Source organism: Cupressus sempervirens, chromosome 6 (assembly GCF_028749045.1).
Source record: "Cupressus sempervirens isolate cs-2001-9-10 chromosome 6, ASM2874904v1, whole genome shotgun sequence".
Lineage (NCBI taxonomy): Eukaryota > Viridiplantae > Streptophyta > Pinopsida > Cupressales > Cupressaceae > Cupressus > Cupressus sempervirens.
Window position 1 is genome coordinate 396316840 of NC_143123.1, and position 26272 is coordinate 396343111.

A 26272-nucleotide genomic window follows, 5' to 3' on the forward strand; every position below is an offset into this window, starting at 1 on the left:
AACCTGGCAAACAAGCACCATGTGTAATCAGTTATTGCTCCTCCATCTATCGAGATTCCATCTATTTTTTACCCCTTTTGTCATTCTATGATCATACCATTCATATTGCAAGACATCCCTAGTCCTTGATCATGGCCCACGAACTAGTTAATATCTATTGTTATCTTACCCAAGCATCACCAATCTGTACATACTCTATGTTTGGCCTTTGTACATAGTTTGTATCTTATCTAGGGGCATATCACCTACACAGTGTACAAGTTTGAAATTGAACCAGGGGCATGTCCCTAAGCATATCTTATCCATTGGACTTATCACATATCGGATTGGAGCTAACACTTGCGAATCCTTATGATCCTAAAAATTCCTTTATGATCCTGAAAAAACCTAAAAATCATAAAATATCTTGAACAAATCCCTAAACATCATAAAATGTCTTGAAAAAATTCATAAAAATCATAAAACATCCTAAACAAACCCATAAAAATCATATAACGTCCTGAACAAATCCATAATAATTGTAAAATTTCCTAAATTTTTTGATAAAAATCATATAATGTCCTGAAAAACCCACTAAACATCATAAAATATCCTGAAATAAACCCTAAAAATCATAAAATGCCCTGAAGAAACGAGTAACACAAAAACATCAAATATCCTAAAAAAACCCTAAAAATCACAAAACCCACAAAAAATTTGCAATAAACCCTGTAAATACTCACTATGGATAATCACCCCTTTTGCTTAAACACTCGCACTTTCGTAGACTAAAACTCAAAGCACTACACTTGAATGAAAATCACACTATCTGGGCAATGTAAACCAACAATAAATCCACTTGTCACTATCAACTGAATCAACACACAAACCTATCACATCGTCAATCTATCAAACACTCTCTAAAGACCTAAAACACCAAAAAGCAAGTAAAATGAACAAGAATAGCTATTGGATCATGTTGTTTAGCGAGTGATTTATTTTTTCTTTATTTTTCTTCTATCATGTTCCTATGTCACTCGATGATATAAACTGATCTATGTGAGTGGTTCGGATGGTTCATGGTCAATTTTTGTTTTTTATTTGTTAAAATGTACCTTTAAGAGTCTGTGGCATGTATATATGCCTCAGGAAGGACAAGGTCATTTTTTGGCTGCATCGTGCTTGTTGATGCAAAAGGTTTGCATTTGCACTCTAGCCCTTTATACCATGATGCATTGCATTCCATCTTCCATATCAAAATAAAGCTCCATTAAAATATAGCACACTTTGCGAAAGCAAAAGTCCTCACCTCATACTAACTATTCCTCGTCTCATCTCCTCTATCTTCTAACATCCATTGCATCTGCCACCATGGTCTCGTACTCTAATACACCAAAAACATTGTCCTCCTACATTTCTGCATATGTCAAAATTCCAAAACAAAACCAAAGCAATACATATATGCATAAACATGGAATTCCTATCATTTTACATTTCATTAGGCATTCATTCATCAAAAAACCATGTGGCAAAATAAAGATATCATTTCCTAAGCATATGATATCACTAACCAACGCTTGATGTCATTATCTAAAGTCTACATAGCAAAGCATAAATGCATCCATATAAAGCATATAAAACACATGCATAATCCATCTCATATAGTCATCATAACATAGTTGCATCTCACAAATGTTTCACTAAAGTATAAGAGTACATGGCCATGGTTTACATCAATACTCATTGCCTGTAGGCATGAACCATGAAAGAGCATAATAGAAAAACAAAAAAGAGAAGCTCCTATGTCCGTGAGCATGTCTACGTCATCTTGTGTTGTCCCTAGGCTCATGGCCTCTATACAACCTCGAGGATGACCCCTCTATTGTCTATGGTGGCCTCATCAACCCCATCACCCCTACACTACTCTATGTCCTCTATGTCTGCTATGAATGAGATCTTGATGTGCAATAGCTCTCTACCCTCTTCCCTGGTGGCACTACCATCTCATAATGATCCCTCTAGTACTGTGTCTCCACATGTTCCATGTATGTGTGAAAATGCGGCCTATGCTAACACACACACTTCAACACGGTCTTTATTTGCGGATTCATCCTAGAATGAACATTGGATTGTTCATCCGAAAATCAGTCGGCAAGGCGACCTGTTGCCTTCTATCTAAAGGGATTTTTCTTGTTAGATATTCTCAGATTTGAGGTGTTAAGCAACCAGACCCTCTAAAAATGAAGGATTTAAGAAATGAAATTAATCTATATGATTATGCAGATTAATCTAGAATGAGAAATGCATTCTAATCTAAGAACAAGTAAAGGAAACTAGATTAATCATATGCATATTATGCTAAATGAAATTAAGCTAAGGATGCAAATGTATGTAAAATATGAGAAAATATGAGAAAATGTGACTATGAATTCCAGCAGCAATTTGATGCAAATTCTAATTCATCCTCCTCCAAAATGAAGAGATGAGGGTCTCTTAAATAGACTTTCTTGGAATCCATCAACGGTTGAGATCGATTTCAATCAACGGTCTGGATTAAAAGTGAAGTTCAGTCATAAAGGAAGATTCTCAAATTAAAGGGAGTTAACTGATTTAATTTGAGTAGAATAAGGAGTTAACTGATTCAATTTGAGTAGAATAAGGAGTTAACTGATTCAATTCCTTTTTGATCAACAGTGAACTGGGAATTTCCTTTTTTGAACTGAAGAGAGATTTTGTTGAGATATTTAATTTAATAAAATGAGATATGCTCTCATAATTACCTTTTCTATTTAATTAAATAATTCTATTTAATTAGTTAGAGACACTTTTCTTATTTAATTAAATAACTTCATTTAATTAATTAGGAATGGCTTCCCATTTAATTAAATAATTTTGTTTAATTAATTAGAAGTAAGTTCTCCATTTAAATAAATAATTTTGTTTAATTAATTAAAATAGGCACATTTATTAAATTAAATAAATTTAATTCCATAGTACATTAGCCTTAGGATATAGTTTAATTTAATTAAAGTATAAATACTTAGTAATTAAATTAAATATTAATCAATAGGTTTAATGTGACTAATATAAGTAAATAATATAAGAATTAAATAATAAGCATGATGAATGCAGATTAGGGTTTTCTGCATCTGACAATTAAGTCAAGTAGCGAGTAGTCGAATAAGAATTTGCCTAATGGAATAGGTCTTTAGGATTGGTCAGAAATAGACCAGAATTGGTATCATGGCAATGAGCCAATTTTGGGGTATTACATTCCCTAGTCATCATCATAGCCATCTCTCAAAAGTTTAGATCTTTGATGCTGCTAATAAACTCTCATGACTCTTGTACTGCCCTCTCTACCCTATGCGCCACTATATCCCTCTCTGCCATAGCTTGGTCTCTCGCTGCTACTACCACATCCCTCTCTATTGTAACTTGGTCTAACTAACCCCTCAATCCTCTAATCACCTCCATCAACTCTATATGCCTAGGCCTTTTATGTATTGGTACTAGCATCCCTTGGTGAAATCCACTGGATCCTCCTCTACGTCCATCATTGTCGCATCCACACCTATGTCATCCTCATCATCTCCCCTCTCACCATCATTCTCTCCCCCCTCATCATCCTCTCGCCCCTCGCCATCCCCACCCCCACTGTCCCCCACCCTCCTCCTCATCATCTCCCTTGTCTTCATCTCTCTCACCACCTCCCTCATCGTCCTCATCACCATCCTCCTCATCATCACCATCCCCCCATCATCCCTTGCATTAGCATCCTCCTCTCCATCCTCTCCATCCCCCTCATCATCTCCTCTCTCCCCATCCCCCTCCTCATCCTCCTCACTCTACTCTGCCTGAGATCTCACTCGTGGTACCAACACTATTGGATTTGTCAATGGCCTCATATTATGTTGCACAAACCACCTATCATATTTTACTGTCATACCTGCATCCACCACATCCACCATTGCTCTCCACACCCTAGGCTACAGCTCCTCCAACTAGGCATAGGCCACCTGCATCCTAATCGATGCTCCCCACTCATGGATCTCTTCTCTAGATCATACAAACAACACTCGACCTGTCAGCAACTCCTATCTCTCCCCAAATTGTTTGCATACCTGCTCTGGAAGGTACATCTCTATCACCAAATGACCAATCATTGTGCACCCTATCAGATAGTGCTCTTGTTTGCAGTATGTGAAGTGGATCTCATCATCATCCCACCCCAAGAAATCACTATATGGTCTCCATATGAACTATGTCATGGTATCTAGCTGATGCCTGAAGAACTGGGTGTACCCTAGCAGTCCTTGTGCCAGTATGCCTTTGTAGTTGTATGAATAAGGCATATCCTCAACTAGCTCTCTCTCCACAAGTAGTCTAAACACAACAATATGCTCATAGGCCTAGATTTGTAGCAATGTACCTCCAGTACTAAATCTCAATCCACCTCTATATGCCACCTAGTGTAGATAGTAGTACAACATACCCAACATACATGATCCCCAAGAAAACATGGTCCCATCCATGACCATCCTCTCTAGCACTCTACCCCATCCGATAGGAAATCCATGTCCATGCCTATCCAGTATCAGCAATCTACCCACAACCCAACAAATCACTATAATAAGACACTCATGTCGTGCCACCAATATGTCCCATCAGATCTCATAGTTTCAAATCCCTAGCTCTGCATCTCCACACCTGAACATCTGGTGTAGTGTTGCTCGCCCAGTCACCAGGTCAAACACATCCAACTCTCCATGAATCAAAATCTAAAGGATACATCATACATCCTCTAAGGTCACAGTCGCCTCCCCTATGGGCATATGGAAAGAACTAGTCTTTGAGTGCCACCTCTCTGTTAGTGTTGTCAGCAATGGTATATTCCCTCTCACCTCAAGCATAAAAGTAATATGATACAATCCAAGTCCTGCCAAGATCTCACACTCACTAGAGGTCATTTGATGTCACAGCAACAAGCTTTGAGGCATGTATCCCCTTGTCTGCAACAGTGGTAGGTCCTCCTACATAACCATGTAGCCTATGTCAACCTTATGTGGCTTTATACCCAATTTAACCTGCATTTGACGCAAGTTTGACCCTAGTTTGACTAAGTTTGACTTTTTCTAAACATGTTTGACTAAGTTGACCTATATTTTGAACTCTTTCTAGGGTTTTGAACATGTCTACTAAGTTTTGAGTCATTTTGAGCTCACTTGCATCATTATGACCCTCAACCTATCCATCTGTCAACTTTTTCTTAAATTTGAGCTAGGTTTGACTAAGTTTGACTTTTTTGAACATGTTTTCCTAAGTTGACCTATTTTTTGAACTCCTCCTAGGGTTTTGAGCATGTGGTCCAAGTTTTGGGTCATTCCGACTCCGTTTACACCCTTTCCGACCCTTTGCATCACTCTTTGTCAACATTCGACTAGGTTTGACCTAAATCTACCCTAAGTTTGACCAATTTTGACCACTTTGGCCATGTTTGACTAAGTCAACCTTTTTTCTAACATCATCCTAAGGTTCTTCTTGTGTGCTCCAAGTTTCTAGTCAATCCAGGCTCATCCAAACACTTTTCAGAGCCCCAGAGCATCCTAGGGTGCAATTGGGGCCCCCAACTGCACCCATGGCAGAGTTGGGGCATTTTGATGCCCTAAACTGACCCCGAGACCCTGGATGGGCCTTGTTTGACCTCTGACTATCCCCTAAATGCATAAAAATCATAACAAAGCATAAAATACACAAAGATGGCCTCGATGTACTCACTAGAGGTCTTGCGTCTATCTATCATCAGTAGGTATGCACTCGTTCGCCACGGTTTTGCTCCCTGCGTAGTCGGTCCATCTTTCTTGCTCCAGAGCCTTTTTCTCCAAATGTGAGGGTGAAAATGAATTTCAAACCCTCTCCAAGCCATTTTATAGTCTACTGCTACCTAGATGGACGTGCGAGAGGCACTTTCTGTGTTGGTCGCAATGCCTTTTTGCACTCTGGACCCCATAACTTTCACATTTTAGACCTAATTTGCGATCCGTCAATTGCTATGGCTTTGCCTTCTTATTGTCGAAAAATTGACTTATTATATGCCTATCCTAGTCAATTTCTCAAGGAAGCACCCATATACACCACCCCCTACTGGGCATGATTTTATAGCTTTTTTGTTAGTGTTCTTTGACACAATGCTCTAAATCACATTGTATCAAAGAGGGGCAAAATCTAGATGCTCAAAAATGGTTCGCGTGTACGGTTTCATCACGTTTTCATACTAACTCGTCCCATTTTCTCATTTCACTAATTATGATCTTTGGGTCGAACTTGACTATCACTCGAGCAAGTTTTGATAATGTCCTTCATCATTTGTATCCCTTTTCACATCATTTGCAGATCATTTCAGAATCTCATCTACTCAACCTAGAATCATATCAAATCAACCCAGAATCATATCAAATCAACCCAAAATCACCCCAAACCTACCCACAATCACCCCAAATCTATCATCATTTGTCCAACCCTAGGCATTGTCATGTCTCTTGATGCCTTGGAAACCTATCAAAACCTATCAATCTTATCAAATTGAACCTTAGCACTATCATGTCTCTCAACGCTAGTTCAAACTATCATTCACATCATCTGATCTTTGACATTGTCGAGTCCCTCAATGTCAGATTGTGACATCATCAAATCAATTTAATAACATTGACAGTGTTCGTCAATGTTATTATGATCAACCCTATCAATCAATCTCAATCTTGTAGCATTTACAATGTCTGTCAAATGTTACATGTCCTTAATCCATGTCATATGTCATTGGCATGTTATCAATTTTAATCAATCATTCAATTTGATCACGACATTGATCTATCCACCATCATCCTAGTCAATCTGCATAATCGTCGCATTTCATCCTGCACTTATCTAATCAAATTGGCCAATAATCTACTAATTTTCTTTTTAGGATTAAATAACCCATAATTTAATCCTATGTCATTCCAATAGTTTTCATCACACATTACTAATTGTTCTCACTAACCAAGCATCCTCAATTGATTAATATTATTAATTAATTGATTCATTATTCACAAACCATGGAAATTCTCGATATCTTAAGTCATATTTTCCACCTCTAATTTCTAAATTACTAATTTCTATTTGGGTGGAATAATGAATTTTTAATTCAAATATTCCATCTTGACATCATTGTGACACATGGGCATGACACATCATGGATTCTATCCTTACACTTGGCTAAAATATGTCTTAATCCATATATTTTATTCCTAAAGCATGCCTATAATAAGCCTCCATCGCAATAGATTATTGGCTATAATTGGCTTTGAGGTGTCACATGACGCATCATAGATCCTCCTCCACTTTTAGCCATGTTGACTCCCATGCGTCATAAAATCCTACAAGTGGCTTTGAGGTGTCATATGCACGTCATAGATTCTCTTCCACTTTTAGGTGTGTTGACTTTTGTGCGTCATAGAATCTCACATTTGGCATCTTGTGTCATATGTGTCATGTATATCCTAAGAAATATCGTGCCAAGTTGCGCATTTATGTTGAAAAGTGTCCATCCTCTCATTCAATCCTCTCCTCTTGCATGTTGGCTATAAATTGAGCCTTCTTTCTCTCATTTCTGATCCATAAGAGCCATATCCTTGGAGTCTTCAACATCTTCATCTCTTAGCATCCATTAGGCTTGAAATCACTCTTCTAGTACTCTCATAGCATCATCTCATCAATAGGCTTTTGCTTTCAATTGTGTGCAATATAGGCAATTGGAGCTACATCATATGGAGAAGAAAGAAGGACATAGGAGCTACAATTAAAAGAGGGATTTTTGCTTTATGTTGCTTTCTTTTTTTTAGTTGGCTTTCATGGTATACTAGATGGTTTTTAGTGTATGTTGATTGAGTTTCGTGACTGATCATAGTATGCTAGATATTAACCCATTTTTTGGTCTTACAGTTCTTGCCCTTTTGCTAAGGTCTCACCAAGTCGTTGTTTTCCATTCAACAAATGTTCACTTCATTATTGTTGTCATCTTGTTAGCTTTCGTAGAAGCATCATGACCTCAGTGCTTAATTCATCCATCCTACCTGCAGATTGAGATCTTGTCAACATCCAATTTTACCCATAGGATGGCAAGATCACAAACTCTAATACTACTGTAATGTTCCTAGCCAGTTTGTCCCTAGGTAGTTGTCAGATTGAAATGAATGTCACGGGATCTAGTGTGGTCGATAGCTAAGTTAGACTAGACGAATGGTATGGATGTATGGGAGGGGAACATGAATATGTGCAACTGGGTCTCTACTCCCCACATCATTCTCTAATGAAGCATATCGTGGTTTGTTGTACAGACAAGTAGTCACCGTGCATTGATGTGTTGCATGAGGTATATGATGTTGAAGGGAAGTGTCAGTTGTACAGAGAGGCCCGATGATGGACGCAATTCCAAGGGCGTACTAGGTATGGATAGGATGGTACTAACAATAGCAAGAGGGGGCATACAATATGTGGTAGAACCAAGGTCTAAGGTATGAGAGTGATTACCGTAGAACATGTGGAGTTCATCAAGAACTAGGTGTAGAAACAAATGATCAATGACAAAGACCTTTCCCAAATGAAGTTAGCTTCTTGTCAAGAAAAAGAGATCAAAACAAATTTACACAAAGTATCACCCAATTTATATTTGCAAAGATGGTGCTCTGATTTGCTAAATCCGAGCAAAGTAATACAGAGAACAAAATAGGGCGAGGGTTGAATACCATCGAAACCAAATTAGCCAAGTAGAGGTCTTCCACTTCCAAAATGCCAAACAAAACCGAACTCCAATAGGAATTCATAGGAGAATGAAATCATATCTACAACAACCTACAAGTTGGCCCTATAAAGGGCTTTGAGGAAGCTTCCCAAAGGATTACAAAAAGGTGTTGATAGGCCAACACACTACAAGAAATAAAACAATGAGTGGGCCCAAGAGATAAATAAATAAATTGTTGGCCACATAAAAAATTATTATACTAATTTATTTAATAATATTGGGGACATCACAACTGTGATAACATTTGGTAGATTTGTCATAGAATTTAGAGAGCTAGGGTTAGACATAGCTACTATATTTATTGAAGATTGTCGATCTTGGGGTGAAATGGGCACTTCAAACTTCCTCAACTAGCCGGAGTTATCATCCCAGGCTTCTCCTATGAGACATTTGAGCCACAAAAATCACATGGAGTTGGTCGAAGCAGAAGTGTGAGTGGGGAGAGAAGGGCAAGTTGTTTTTAATTAAACTAAAAATATAAAATGTATTAATTATTGATTTAAAAACAAATATCTACACCTGTAGCACTATTGCCGACATAAATAATATTTCAATAGTACTATATAAAAAAATTGAGTATATACTAATATGTTCCAACAAACTAATGATAAAAGCAATCTATAGATTATACATAGTTTTGAAATAATAAGAACATTAGAAAAAGTTAGCGTATTTTCATTCTTGATATCTAATGATCTATAATTTACATTTAAATAAAATTGATAAATAGATAGAAAAATACTATAATATTTTTAGGAAATTATATAAATTAAAAGAAAAAACAACTAATCAAACTATTTTAATCTATCATGTGTTTAATTCAGTTGTTGAATCAAATATTCCTTACCAAAAACAAGTGCAAATGACAAAAAAATATTTAAGTTTACATTGACTTTGAACGTCTAGAAGCACACCAAAGCACATTGACAATTATATGCGTATAATAGGCCATTATATGAAGATTCATTTCTTCAATTCCTCAATTTCATCGGAGACGGATGGCTTCTATTTCCTACAGGTATTTTTTCATTCTTTCAACAGCTCATAAAAAGTTCTTCAATCTGTATCTTGCATAATCTTGTGTCTGCGTTCTTCTCGTAATTCAATAATTCGCAGTAGTATGAATGATTACGAACCAATTATTCACCCAAATCACATATTTCATATTTTCCAATGATTTGTTTATTCAACAGTTGTGCAGAGTGTGATTCCCCTCTGAATTTGAGCAGCAGCAATCTATATCCTCAAGATTTCTACTTTGAAGCAGGTAACAAGGGAACTCTTTCATTCTCTGCGATTGATCAGACCAAATTCAGACTTGAACAGGAAGACAGGATTAAACCTTTTTTCGAGACCCTCAATTATTGGGGTCTTCAGAGGAAGAGGACCAAACTTAAGTGTGCTTCCTGTGGTAAACTCCTCGGTTATATTTATGATGATGGCCCTCCGGCCACAAACAGTATTGGCCAATTTGGCATGGGCCCTAGTCAGGCTATCCCCAGGTTTCCTAGGTATCGGTTGAAGATCAAGGCTCTTAAGCAGCAACAATGGTAGAATCATTATTTTTATCAGTGCCTGAATGTTATTAGCTCGTTCTTAATGGCTCTCCATTTCAGAGTTCTATTAGTCGTTGTTCTTTTTCAGATTTGAGACCGAAGATTTTTACTGGATTCAATTCAAGGATTTTTGATATGAGAGATTCAGAGTCTACTACATATGTGAATATGGAAATTAAAATGTATGGTTTTTCTTTTTGGGGTATCTAGTTTAACTAAAATACTTATATGAGATACATAAGTCTTTGAAGCTAGATTTTGGACCTTTTCTTCCCACATGTCTCTTCTTCTCTGAGTGTTCATCTAAATTGTTTACTCTATTTGAGTAGCTATACTTGTTTTTTCAATGTTAAATTGATACATGAGATCTTATCCTGTTAAATTTAGCTGTCTATTTAGTGGGGTGAGAATTAAACTAGGGTGGGTTCAGATATGCCCATATGTATGACATAAACTTGTTGTATATGATTCCAGAGTTACATGTTTACTATTTTAAGAAAAGCCGGGGAGCAAATTGCATCCAGGACTGTGTTTTAATTGTGCATTCTCAAGTAATTGGCATTTATGTCATCCTGTGGACCCTGTGCTAGGGAGTTAACCATCATAAAATACTTTGGCTTCCAACAGTTTGTGGCTTGTTTGTGTTAGCTTATCGATCTTTGAGGTTTTTTATGAATGATATCAGATTTCTACAATCTATAATTTGATGTATTTCTTGATTTCTGGATTGGGTCATGCACTACTTTTTGAATCAATGTTTTGGATCACACTCAATGATCTATCATCAGAATATTAGAGAGCTAAGAGACATAAAATTTTGTTGATGAATCAAAGAGTGTGATCTGAAATGCTTTTCTGTTGGAACTTTTTGGATACTCTGGTTTGAGATAATGTATAGGCACTCGTATTGTTATCTTGAATTATTGTTTATTTGCTGCAATTTAATACCTCTATTTCTATTGGTGAATTACCACTTTACTGGAGATCTTAGATATCCGTGTCCAGTTGTATCCATTCATGTTTGGGGAATATATTCCTATCAAATTGATCCAAAACATGCACCTGGCCTCATCCTGTCTGCTGCACCCAAATTATGCTGAACGTTTTATAAGTGTCTGAAGCTGGAGCTCTGCCAGAAATAGCCCATTAATTTACCTCTTGAGATCATCCTGTTGGCTCCGTAGTATTGATCTTTATTATTAATACAATTACTTTCAGTGGACGAGAAGCCAAAAGCAGAATAGTTGGAACATTAAAGAAGCTGCTTTAATTTCTCCAAACATGGAACATGTATCCTAGAAGAACATTTGATTCACTAGCTTTGTACGGTACATCATCCCATTAGATGAAATATCAATTAGAAGCCCTATTCCCAAACATTAATCTCTCACAACATGCCTGATTAATACAAATCCTTTTTATTTTGCGTTGGTGATCATTGTGAACTTTTTTGGAGAGATCATTGTAGATTTTTCGTAGTTTCTGGCATAGACTAGACTTGGGAAGCAGTCTAATTAAAATCTAAAGAATTCTGGTCTAGAGATTAAAAAAATTCTTGGATATATGATGCTACTAATTCCATTCACTTGCACTCCCTTTCTTTCATTTATGATTACTTTTTGTAAAGTGGCCATGAATGTTCCTGTGAAAAATGGGAGCATTTAAGAAAGCCAGTAAAAATTGCAGAGGTTGCATAGATAATGTTTGCCATGTACTTTCAATGTGGCCACAAAAAGATTTTGTACTTACCGTGTGTACTATTTGCCATAATGACAAATTTGAATTGACTGTTAGTTCAAGAACCTTTCTAAAAGGGCCAGGGCCAGAATTGTTTGTTTCATATCAGATATCCTGATTTCTACTTGTTAAAGTCTCAGATACCGATGCGTGGCCCTAGGGCCTGGCTTCCGCATCCGATACGGACGGATGCGGGAAGCCTCCGGGTGCCCTGCGGGTGTCAGCTTCCACCCGCATCCGATCCCTGCGGGTGGCTTCTGGGCAGCACCCGCAGGGAATCCGGGAGCATAAAATCAGAAACATTCATTCAGAGTTTTGACGCACAAATTTTAATGGTTTTTGACTATTTCATTGTATAAAGCGTTGTTCAACTTCATCGCAAAAACATTTTAATGGGTTTTGCTGCTAAAATATGTGGGAGTTGATCGTTCAAGGAGGCACGAAAGAAGCTGAGCCAGGTCGCACAACTTTTCTTTTCCTTCGCGCCGTGTGACTTAAGAATTTAGGCACACGACTGCATTTCTTTTGCCTTTTTGCAATCTTCTTTTCTGCATGCAACTCTACATTTGAATTATTAGGTTCTATTTTAGGTTTTCTTACGTATCATTCCCATTTCATATCCGTATTATTATTATGTTTTTGGTTTACTTATGTTTAATATTAAGTAAGTATTATTAAAAAATTAAATATATATATATATATATATATTTTATGTTCGATTTTACTTCACATTTCTTTCCTTGTATCATTTTCATGTATGTATTATTATTTTTCTGGTTTATTTTTTATTTTCAGAATATTTATACTGTCAAAAATCTTATATTAATAATATTTAACAATATTACTAAAAAATAAATCATATATTTAGATATAGTTTACATTTAATAAATAATTCAATCTTTTTATAATTATTTCAAATCTATTTAGCAAAGTAAAATTACTTTCACCTGAGCTAAATCAGTTGCATTTCTTTGCATATGTTTATATATTTATATATATATACACGTTTCCTCTCGCATCCACATCCTTAAAAAAAAAAAGTCCCTGCATCCTGTATCCGCTTCTGGAATCCGCTTCGGAATCCGCATCCGAATCGGTAACTTAGGTTAAAGTATATGTTAAAGAATTGTAATCTATACAGAAGTATTACCGCAAGTTGGGATTTTTCTTTGCTCTAGAAATTGCACTCAAGAAAATATAATATGTTTTGTTAAGCGTTTTTGGGTTTATGTGTTTCAAAGGACATATGAGGGACTTCTTCCAATCAATGATGTAGACTTGGTTTGAACATATTGAACATATGTTCAAAGTTTGATTCTTTCCTAAAATTGTGTTTGTTATGGCTATAGAGCTATATTTGTTACTTTCAAGCTTAGTTACCGGATTCGTGCCCTAGAAGCTGGATCCAGATTCAAGTCCGATCCGGATCCGGATTCGTGCCTGGATTCCTGCAGATCCAGGCAAGATCCTTGTTTTACACAGTGGAAGCTATGAATCTGGACGAATCCACTGTGTAAAACAAGGATCCTGCCCAGATCTGCAGGAATCCAGGCACGAATCCTCAAAGGTCAACAGGTTTAAGTGAGTCTAAGTTATTTAATATGACTTTTTTAAATATATATTTTTGCTTTCTAGTGCTATATATACTAAAAACTGCGAGAAATATACATAATATAGTATATATATTTATTAACCTCTGTTCCTAGTTGGGGCTTGGGCAAGATCAGTAATATATATATATATATATATATATATATATATTCACGAATCCTAATTGGGGAAAGAAAAAAAAAAATTGCGAATCCACGGATCGGATTCATGTGCCCGAATTGGATTCTTATCCCGAATCGGTAACTAAGCATTCAAGTCTTGTAATATAGGGACTGTTTCTAAGCGCCAATCTCGGAGTTGTATAATACAGAGTATGTATTAGTTTCATTTATGATGTTTGAGATCACATGATCTTAGTGTCATTTTCCAATTGAAACCGGCATGTTATTAAGGTTCATTGTTCTTATTTCCATGGACCTATACCCTTTCAGTGACAAGAAGCTAAGAATGCCTCGACACTTCTAACACATACCAGAATGAGGCAGGACACAACTGAAATCAGAAAATTGGAAAACACTAAATATAAAACTATAATGAGATAAATAATTATGAATCTTGAGAAATAACATTTACAAAAACTATTCTAGTAAATTAATTTACAATAACGAATACAATGAAATTCTTACAGTAATTTCAGATTGTATCTTTGTTGCTTTGGAGCCCAACCAGCAAAACATGATTTGGCTCTTTCTCTGATTGTGATATGAATATCAGGATTTAACTGTGTGATTTTGAGCCAAAACATGATTTGGCTCTTTCTCTGATGTTCGGGATATAGGATCAGTGTCACAGGAGTTTTCATGATGAAATAATCTACTAAAGATGTTACATCTCATTGGAAAATAATTCTCAAAAATTTAGAGAAACTTTCACAAGTTACTACATGGTTGGAAGGTCAATAGAAATTTCAATCTTATACCAAATGAAAAAATGATACCGATCATCGATGTCTTAAAACATCTGGAACATAAAATACTAAAATCCATAAGAACGGTAAACATCTTGAACTTCACAAACTCTTGATCTGACAGCAGAGTTAATATTGGGAGCCTGGCGTTCGCTGTCGTGCCACAGATTATAGTTGATGCCATGGTAGAAAAACTCTGGTATAAGGGTGGCAGAGAAAAGCTTGAGAAACTATCAGAGCTTCATCAACAAAGTTTTGGAAAATGGGGAACAGGGGAAAATATCTCAAAACGGCTATGATAGGTCAGACCTCCTTCCTCTGTATGCCCTTGTCAGCCTGCATATCATGTGTTATTTTACTTTAGAAGGTAGATTCATGGCTGTGCATGGTTATCATTTCCCCCTGTTGAATCATGCTAGATACCTGAGAAAATTAATATCCCTTTCTTCCTTTTCTCTTCCCACAATAGAGTATTGCAAGTGGAGCTTCCCTGCCTCTCCATCAAGGTTTCATTATAGCTTTGTATAAATTTGCTCTAGATATGGACCTCCATGGGAACCCTATGCCCCTTAAGCATCAAGTGTGTCCTCCCTCCCAGCCCCAACAAGCTCTTGTTGTTGAGCGTAGGCTGTTGACTATGGGTAACAGTTTGGCTAACATTTGGCTAGCTAGTGCAAGAAAAATAAGTTCTACCAAGTTTCCCCTGCAATCTTCCAACGAATTGTTGGGTGACCCCCAATAAGCTCTTGTTGTTGAGCCTAGGTGGCTGACTATGGGTAACGGTTTGGCCAACACAGAGCTAGCCAATGCAAGAAAAGAAGAGTGCTACCAAGTCTCCCCTGCAATCTTCCAACAAATTGTTGGTGGTCACCCAAGAACACAACACACCTCTTGATGTCCCAGGTTTGTCCAAGGAAAAAAATTCTAATAAAGCCCCAACTAATTTGGGAGTCACAATAACTATTTTGGAGGACAGTGAGGATAACAAAATGCATAAGCAAAAAGGTGTCAAAATTGAGAATAGCCCTGGGTCCGGGACCAGAAGAACTGCAAGATTGGCTAAAAACTCAGTGGAGCCCTCTTCTAAAGGGAAAACCATTCTGCACAATGAAGAAGATTTCCTCTCTAGAGGATACCTTTGAGGACAAAGATGAGAGTAAAGAGAACTGCTGTAGAGGGGAAAGGAATAGGAGGACCAGGATACGGCCTCCCCTAATATCTCCGAGGATCATGTCTATGTTAGAATGTGAGGTTGATGCTACCCATGCTGTTGTCAATAATGGTTGTCATTGATGTCAACATTGTTCCAACCTATTGATGTGTATTGATTGGTGTATACCGATAGGTATGGCATATTGATTGTGTATTGGTTGATGTTCTCTAACAACTTGTGTAACCTTTGATGCATTCTTCGATGGATGTGCTTCAAATTTGTTATCCTTCTTTTTCTTGGGTGTAGATCTTCTTGACACAGGCAGATCTACTTTGCGAGCAACATATGGTGGATAGTATTTTTGGGTCAATGCGTGTTGGAGTGTGTTATTTGTGTTTCGGTCCCAATAGCTACTTTGTAACATGCTCATCATGACCGTTGGCACTGAGGATTGTGTAGATGGCATTGCATGTTGGATGATTGGAGGACAACTTTTTGGTCAAGGTGGTCCACGTTTCAATCCTTTCCCACCATGGAAATGTCTTGATGTGACCCATTTCAAATCTATTTTGGCCGACAAGTTTGAGGGAAGCAAGTGGTATAAGTAGAGCAAAGATTTCAGTTCGTGAGTGTGCATGATGCTTTTATGCAAGGTATATGTGATGTAAGTGCAAATCTGTTGAGACAGTTATTGCGAGTTGGTGCAAGTAGTGGCAGACTGTGTTGCAGAGTATTGGTGACCGACTGTAGCGATGGATTCAATCTTCATTTCTTATATTCTGGCTACAAGCTTGATTGTATTGGCAGCGAGTCTTCATTATATTTCTGGGTAGTCAACCACATTGGCAGGGAGCCTACTGGTAGTGACCCAAATTGCAGTGAGCCTACTGGTAGTGACCCAAATTGCAGTGAGCCTCTTGTAAAAATCACCTTAACTGGTGTCACCCTAACAGGTGTTCATTTCATGACAATTAGCTTCTCTGTGGTTTTCCTCAATCTGGGTTTCCATGTAAATCTTGGTGTCCTCTGTGTCAGTGTTTTTGTGCTTTTCATGTTTATATGTTCTGTGGATGTTTAATGTGGTTAACCAGTAGATCAGAAGTTGTTATTGATATTGTTTATAAGCCAACTGATAGAGAAGAAGTTTTATAAAGTGCATGGGAATAACTGAATTACCTCCATCTCAGTTATTAGGCCTATTCAACAGTCTATTAATAATCATAATAATGAGACCCTGGATAATGAGAATTTTGTGGGTACTTAGAATAATGAGGAAGAAAACTACGATATGCAGGCTCGTGATGACCCCTTACTTGGTGTCATTCATAGAATCGATCAGCTGGAAAGAAGGATGACTGAATAAAATCTTGCTATTGATAATACCCTCAATTCTCTCATACAGATTATGGATGGCTTCATGAACAGAGCGGTCATGGATATAACCACAGGAAAATCCAAGATTAGGAGACAGCTCAGAAAATTTAGCTAGATGCGGTCGCCTACAAACTGGGAAGCTTGACATCTGACCAGAGGTGCTTTGGGAGCTGGAAAAAGATTGGAGCCTTATTGAAGCTCTTTATAGTTCTAAATGACGGTTTTAAGAAGCTTTTAGATGAACTGCTTTTGGTGGAAGCTGTTTATATGTTTAAGGACTTGAGGGACTATTAGTAGTTTTACTTACTACTATAGTGAATTTTGTTGACACGAGTATTTACTTAAAAGTTACTACTTTAGTGAATTTTGTCGATACGATAGTATAAGGATTCCTGTTAACAGAACTGTTATTTTTGGTTTCATAAGGACAGATGGTTAAATAGTTTGGTCTGCTATCGTAGATTTGTAATATTGTACAGGTAATTTTCGGCTTACATGTCTGGTTCAGTTTTGGGAGGCACCTCACTGTTTTTGCTGTTTTTGGTTGCTGTGGTGTCAATGATGTTTCTCCTTCTTGTAAGGGATCAGGGCCCTTTCCCTGCTTATCTAATCTTGAACTTCTTACTAGTCTATTGAATATAATGTTGACTACAATATGGTGTGAAACAAAAATGTTTCAATGGCATCCCTGTATATTCTGAAATTTCGGGCAAAATTTGTTTGATATTTACTATACATTCCACCAGATTGTGGGTAGACACCAAATAATAGTTTCAGATTGAAAGATAGAAGCTTAACTTGCACTCTGTAATTTCAAACTTAATATAATATACGGTTTACTATGTGAAGGCAAAAAGAAGCAAGATTTCCAATTACCATGAGATTGCAGAGGATTTTATGACTACAACCCGAAATGATTTAATCTCTCAATTCAGACAAATCTAATGTCAAGACAAAAATCCTGATGTCTGGCTAAACTGGAAGATGAAATGTATTGATGCAGTCCAGGTGAGGGGGTTTTATTAGAATGCTTCCCCTTGCAGAAAAACATGAACACAACCAAAGAATTAGGCTAAATCGAAACCATTGACAACCTTAAAAATTGATTCCAACAAAATACATATTTTTCCATTTTTTAATGGCAATTTTTAATAGAAATCTCTCACTCATCTTCAAAACTAGATCAAGGAAGGAGACGGAGTATCTGTCCACTCAACTTTCATTTGAATGAGGGTGTAGAAGCTCTAGAAGACTGAGTGTATTTGGCTCTAAATAATTTTTAAAAAGTGCAGATCACTGCTTTCTGTAACTAGACATTTTGTCAAACGTTTGGCTAATATTCACAGCCACAAAACAGAGAAGTTCTTGATGACAGATATGGAAGGGTGATCTTTATTCAACTAAAACTACCCGGTCCAAGTATACCTTTGATTTTCTTAAAGTCTAAATGCACCGTGAGCAGCGACGATTCCCGAAAAAAGCTCAAAATAGATTTAGAAAAATGTTTAGAAAACTTGCAAATCTGATATGGGTTTCAATTCTTTTAATTGACTCATATTCTGGACGGAAATCCCATTAAGAATCATTATTTCGTTTTGATAGAGGCATTCCCAGTTACTCCAACAAGCTCACCACTTCACCAGATACTACCAAACGCATCTGTTCAATAATATGACTCCAAACTTGAACAAATGAATTTGCTAAAAAATCGTTTGAATCCTAGACACATTCTTCCATGGTTCCAGTAAAGTATTTCCCCTTTTTTGTTTGCAAGACTAGGCCATTCGGTCCAAATTCCGTAACAACCCTATGTTCATGAAATTGTTGCAGTCTATCCGAGTGTAAAGTCACGCAAATAGATTGTTGGTGATTTAAATCTAAGAATACGTTTACCATATTGACTGAAACTCCAGCATCCATATCTCTTCAGAGTTGGCGGTTTTCTCTCGAACTCCTCAAACCATATGAATGCGAAGTGTTGACAAAAGGTGTGTACTTGAAATTTTGTGGTGGCGTTTTTTTCATTTTTGCTTGATCGATTTGTATCGAGTCTCAATAGGTAGATAAACATGAGCTCCTGTGCATTCAATTTGAATGTTTTTATAATGGGTAATCACAAGGATCAATCTCATATGGACGAAGTCAAGTAATGCTTTTACTACGACCTGGTTATACCCATACATATGGGAGGCTAACGTCGCCCACCTTTAGATCTTAAATCATAGGTCAGATTTTAATGATTTTTGGTACAAGTTTGTGTGCGAGTTAATTGCTTAAAACTAAGGTTTCAGCTTTTGGTATTCATGAATCCTTCTATAGAGATTGTTGAACACAAGTGGTTATAAATTGACTTTTCCAAAGTATCGCTTGATATTCACTATGTTCTTGCACCAATAGTTGCTTTGTAATGCCCTGCCATGTGACCCAAAAGAAATTAACCACAAGTTTTACTAAGTTTGACAAACATTTTTTTTTTTTTAATAATAACTTAACAACAACAATTATAGAATAGTGGAAGCAATTCACAAACACTCATACATCAACAACACATAAGCAGGTTACATCTCTTAATGGTCACATGGCGATGAATTACATTTAATTTTAATTAACACTAAATCCAATATATAACAAAGCCACATCAAATAATAATATACAAGTATAAATCCATTTAAATAATATTCAATCCTCTCGAATGCCACTTGGCAATAAACAGAATGCACAATCACCCATTGTGCAAGTCATAGGGTATGAGAGGTTGAAATAATATACATCATGAAATAGATTACATCTTGTAAGATCTATGAAATTAAATACAATACACTTAGAATATAACCATCCATCATAGTAATACAATATCAGATAGAAAGGAACATTTGTACAAACACATCCAGCAACGGCATCTGACGATCGGATCTCAATGGTATAAGAAAAACCACTACCACCCGACCTCGTAGAACTCAAAAAGGCCCACTCCCACCATGCTGAGGAGATAAACTTAAGTCCCAAACAGGATAACAAACTCAAAAGTCAAAACCAAAAGCTAGGTTCAAGGAATCAACTAAAAGCAAACTCTCTCAAAGGTACCAAGACACAAGTATCAACTAAATCTAGAGGCAACATAGAGACTTAGGAAATCTATTATGCATGTGGGCAAGTGTCATCGCACGAACCAACTCTAAGGTTACTTGGCTAGTCTTTTAATCCTTTAGCCCCTTGGTGACTCTATGCAGCATTAGTATCCTTTCATACTGACAAGGCATACTAACAAAGCATGGTCGCAACCAAGCGTCCTCTTTACTCCCATTCTAGCCTTACTAGCACTCGAGGCATGGATGAGGAAAACAATAACTCTTATTAATTCATTTTAAACTCATTTAATGAAATGTTTTCACTTATTAAATAACCTACAATGGGTTTACCCGTCAGCCTCTTTAGAGCCTCAACCTCCATTACAAACCACTTCCCAACATGACATATAGAGAACCTACCTTAAGCTCAGTAAAATCAAAAAAATCACAAAAGACCACATACCATACATTAGTTCTTAAACAAGCAACTAATAAGTACTGAAAATCACTAACATAATCACGAAGTCCACCAATATGATCATCTTAATAGGATTGATCCCAAAATCAAGTATACAAAAAAAAACAATTCCATGTCATAACATGACATCACCAAGAACAAACCATACAAACACATCAGTCCTATACAAGCAACTGAAAAGCAATCCAAATACAATTGATCAAAGACTCAAATGTTATATCAAACAGGTCACACCATTCACCTCAGATTCATACAAGAACGCTAGAAAGCCATAACGATCAATAGATCAAAACACCTTGTAGAGCATACCAAACACATTATCATGGTTAAGTACAAAAGATTGAGATCAAAACATCGTCATGACATCATAAAGAAAACTCTCAAACCTATGGTAAACATCCTGACTAGTCAAAGCTAAGTGAACCCAACACCCAACAATAAAATCATGTCATAAAAAGAGTACATACAAAAGTAACTTTTACAAAATATTAGGTTTTGAAAACACATCAGTTCCATTTTCACTCATAGGTTTTCAAGTTTTTAGTTTCGTTATCAAGTATATCAGTTCATAATTTTTTCGAGTTTCAATTTTCATTTCTCTAATATCCAAATTCACTAAGGTTTTCCGAGTTCACTAAGACTCGTTTGGTAGTTGGAATTAGAATGAAATTGACATTCGGAATTCTAAAAAATTGCTAATCCATTGTTTGGGTCTGCACAATCAAAATTGGAATTGGGTAAAAGAAGAATCCAATATCCCCATTTAACCCCCAAAACAAGGATTCCAAATTCTTCAAAATACTTGTTATCTGAAATTCCCGTTTTAATTCCAATTTTAAATCTCATTTTTTGAAAATGAGGATTTCAACTAAAGTAAAATTTAATTGGGTTTGACATCTAGATGCCCATTTGAGGTTACCTCTTTTTGCACAAATTTTTGAAATTTAATTATTTTTAATGGGGGTAAAAATTTTCGTTATTACTTGCTCATATGTTTGGATTAAAAATAATAATTAGTAATGCACATATCTAAATTCTTTCATCTTTCTTTTAACTTTTTCTTGAATTTTTATTTTGCAATGAATATTGGCATTTTTGGCATGTGTGGAGTTAAAAGCATCATGAATAGGTCCTTGAAAAAGTTAGAGATACGAATAGTCTTTCTCACTATAACTTTTATACTCATTTTTTGAACCATATATTCGTATTTTGAACCAAACGGGCTTGGAATAAAAAATTTTGAATATCAAATATTTTTAAGTTTGAACCAAACAATCCCAAAACAAATTTCAGAAATTGTAATCTAGATTTCAAGTTTCAGAATCCCAAATCAAGGGTTTTAGATTCCCATTCCTAAATCGTATTCTAGCAACCAAATGGGCCTTAGAATTCCAAACGATTCAACAAATCATATAAAGTTATTTAACCATAGTTTCATAGTTCAATTCGTTATCAAACAAACACAAGATTCGATATTCAAAACTAGGGTTTCAATTTTCACTTTCTCAAAGTATTATAATTACTAAGGTTTTCGAATAATAAAATTTCTCTAGTATTACAAATCATTTTCATATATCTGAACCATATAAACACATCCAAGTTTATAAAAGAAAACATTAATTCTCCCAATTAATTTCTTTGATTTTAAATTTACTTTAGAATTATATTTAAATAATAAACTAATAAATCAAAATTTCAAATAATTAAATTTCAAATTTTAACAATACTTATTAAAATTAATAATAATAATTATCAATTATTACCATAATAATTTTAAATTTATTAAACTTTGGAAAAACTTTCCCGAAAAGGAAACTTGCTAAAAATAGAAACTTCCAAAAATAGATACTTAAAATAGAAACTTTCCAAAAATGAAAACTTGCTAAAAATAGAAACTTTCTTGAATAGAAACTTGCTAAAAATAGAAACTTTTCAAAAATGTAACCTACTAAAAAAGAAACTTTCCACAAATAGAAACCTACTATAAATAAAAACTTGCCAAAAATGGAAAGCTACTAAAAATAGAAACTTTCCAAAATAGAAACTTTTTAAAAATGGAAACATCCTAAAAAATAGAAACTTACTAAAAATGAAAACTTTCCAAAAATGGAAACTTACTAAAAACAAAAAAATGGAAAGTTTTCAAAAGTGGAAACTTAATAAAAATAAAAACTTTTCAAAAATGGAAACTTACTAAAAATGAAACCTTACTAAAAATGAAAACTTTCAAAAAATGGAAACTTACTAAAAATGGAAACTTTTCAAACCTTCATCCCATTTTCTAATCAATCAAACAAAGATTTCAAAGCTATAATCATTCACAAATGTTTCTGGAACAAAGAACAATAAATCCATTACGAGGTTTTAGATTAAATCATAAATAATTCTATAATGAAAATTCAATTTTCTCAAACAAGGGTTTCAGTCAAATTACTTCGGTCAAAGATGTATTAAGAACAAGGCAGAGAAGATTTCAACACGAGGGTTTTTCGACCACATTTAAAAACTTTGAAAACAGATTTATCCATACACAAAGAAGACAAGAATTTGAAGAATGAAAATCCATAGTACAATTAAACCACAAGATCCTATCTGGATTTGATGCTAACACGCAACTACACAAACACACGAAGCATGTAAGAAAACCCTTTCCTTCTGAAAAGCTTCCTTATTTGAAAATCGCTTCTCCAAAATCTGTGTAATTGCAAAATGAGCTCTAGATCTTTGATAAAGAGTTCTCTCCTAATTTGGGGCTCTGATTATGTAATGACGAGAGGGAACTTGTTGATCAATTATTGTTTATTACTTTATTACCTTTTACCTTTTCATGCACAACTCTTAGCAATTTTAAAATATCTTTATTAAATTAATTTTCTTTCTCCCTTTGATTAATTTATTATATTTTAATTTCATGCATAAGCTTTATGTAATTTAATTAAAATAAACTTGGTTAAATTTGTGTTTACTCTCTCCAGTTAATTATGAGACGTTTTAATAATATATTTATTAATTCAACTAATAATATTATTTAGAATTTATTATTTAAAATAAAACTCCTAAATAATAATTATTAAATCAAATAAATATAATTACGCCTAAATTAGAACCATAACTTTGTCTTTAAGTTTCACTCTTATTTAATTAATTCACGAGATGGTTTTAATAATATATTTATTAACTTAAATAATAACATTATTTAGAGTTTATTATTAAAATAAAATTCTTAAATAATTATCATTAAATTGAATAAATATAAATACATCAAAAATGAAACTTCAATAAAATCTTTAAATTTAATTCTTTTATTTAATTAATTTCTCAATTAATTAAATATAATTAAATACTAAATTTTTTTTATAACATTTCTATTAAATTATCTTTTAATTTGATTTAATTATAATAGAAATCACAACAGACCCACAAAACCAAATACAACAACTCAACTAAAGACAAAGAACAAAATCAAACTCCAGGGTCAAAATCAAGAATTCACGTCACTAAACATTAGGGTTTAGCATTCAAACTCAAGAATTATCTCCTTACTTATACTATTGAAATATTATGATAGGGTATGCTCATCCTAGCAATTCAAGGAAGTTGATACTTGGTACATGCAATCTACATAAAATCCATGCATGTACAAACACATATTCTAAACCAAAAAGGCAATGGTGAAAAGTGGTGGATCGTGTAGATCTTGACTAGCAGGTGACTACGACTCCCTTCCTCAACCACATTAGAAACGTCAAACATAAAGAAAACATGCAAGCACACCATACACATGCAAGTATGGGGTAAGTATCCATAAAAACAACATAAAAATCATTCATCTAACTAACATCATTCAATAACTGGAAGTCACTACATGAACATATATATCATCATTGAAACTATCATGAAATAAATGGAGTAACTAATACTAAAGTAACTCAACACATATATTAACTGAATATGAAATATAATTAATCGATTCCGGTAACCCAGCACTACTAATCATAAAACATAATCATAGAATAGGCTTCAAAGAATCTGACAATACAATCTGAAAAGTCAACAAGGGGTAGGCATTACATATTCACTCAAAAATTTCAATACTTGTGGTCAAATGTCTCATAGTCTTTATGAAATGTCTCAATAGTGGTGCACAAATTAGCAATCACCATCCAAAAAAGTTATAAAATAATTGATTATTAGTACGTGTGTGATCGACTATTGGTACATGTGTTATCATCAACTATTGGTACATATGTTATCATTTTTGGGGCTTCTTTAATTGTAGTAATTGGGGGAGTGACATGAAAAAAAGGTTGTGATTGTTGGACCCCTTAAAAATTATTGGGTCCTTTCTCCTGATAATGTCATTATATATGTGTACAAAAATTTAAATTTACATATTACAATTGATTTTTCGTTGATTTTTTATTAATGAAAACACATTGTGTTGTGTCAATTATATTTTTGAAGTGGTGTCATTTTGTGCAGAGCATAACTTTAGCACCCTTGTCCTTCATGTTACCAAAAATAACTTTTGTAAATCCTCTTACATGGCGTCTCTCAAAAAGAGACTTGTAAATCCTCTAATTGGGTAGCTTTCAAGAGGTTACAAATAGATGCAATAGTAAGAAAAAAATCTAAGTAAATGATCTAAGAATAGTACTATCTTGCATTCTAGATCTTTGTTATGTTTCCTTAAAGATGTGTTGATCTTCTTCCTCTCTCTTTCCTACCCCATGAACTTCTTTGGTTCACTTATGCCTGGTTGTTCACAACAACTCATCTCTTGTTCATCTTTCGTTTTTGCAACTATGATCTTTTTCACTTTCTTGAACTTGCAATATGAGTAGTAACTTAAACAACCAAAAATAACTAACTTTGGCCACAACCCCTCCAACAATGAACTCTAAGTTCCTTTATACACTCTATAATGTATGGGCATAGTTACCCAAGAAAATATCCCACTCGATTTCAAATGTAAATTCATACTCAATCTATTCATAGAAAACCTGTGACACCTACTAGTAGGGGTTTAGACTAGTAGAGCGTCTAGTCCCTCTATGAATGTAGATGTAGCTTATGTCCCTGTGTCCTTCTGCCACTTTGACTTGTATGCCTATCACATTATTTTTCATTGTCCTTGTATCATGTCACATCATTAGTGACCCTTTATGCTTGATCCTTAATTGACTTCGTGCTTAACCTATCACTTGTTGTGACTTTGACTTTATCACCATACATTTCTTGACTAATACACTCTTCTATAGGTGGTTGCACTATCTTGCAATGTCTCCATCTTCCATTGACTAGTTGCTAATCAATGAGAACACTCTCATAACCATTTTTCATGCCAAGTGGACTTGCTAAGTCCAACAAGATCAATATCCATTTCTTTCCAACAACATGTATTCCCTTAGGAAGAAAATACCTATTTGTGATTTGAAGAGCCATTCCCATAGATTGGAAGAATCAAGAATCCAAATCTAAGTGATGTGTGCCTATTAAAAAGTACTCAACTTTTCTCATGTTGAAAGAGGATAACATCAATATTAAGACCTATGAAGATGGTTACCATA

General features: G+C 35.1%; 1 protein-coding gene across 1 annotated transcript; it reads left to right on the forward strand.

Annotated features, from left to right (window-relative positions):
* Window positions 1-9710: 9710 nt before the first annotated feature.
* Window positions 9711-10515, forward strand: LOC149552729 (methionine-S-oxide reductase). Its single transcript, XM_089788279.1, has 2 exons — window positions 9711-9836; window positions 10012-10515. Exons 1-2 carry the CDS (start codon window positions 9817-9819, stop codon window positions 10370-10372), a joined length of 381 nt encoding a protein of 126 aa, XP_089644405.1. The 5' UTR covers window positions 9711-9816; the 3' UTR covers window positions 10373-10515.
* The last annotated feature ends 15757 nt before the right edge of the window (window positions 10516-26272 follow it).

Bases quoted from the DNA above. Each gene is read 5' to 3' on its own strand.
- LOC149552729 (XM_089788279.1), top strand. From the start codon at position 9,817: ATGGCTTCTATTTCCTACAG. The intron at 9,837-10,011 runs GTATTTTTTCAT...TTTATTCAACAG, and splicing joins ATGGCTTCTATTTCCTACAG to TTGTGCAGAGTGTGATTCCC.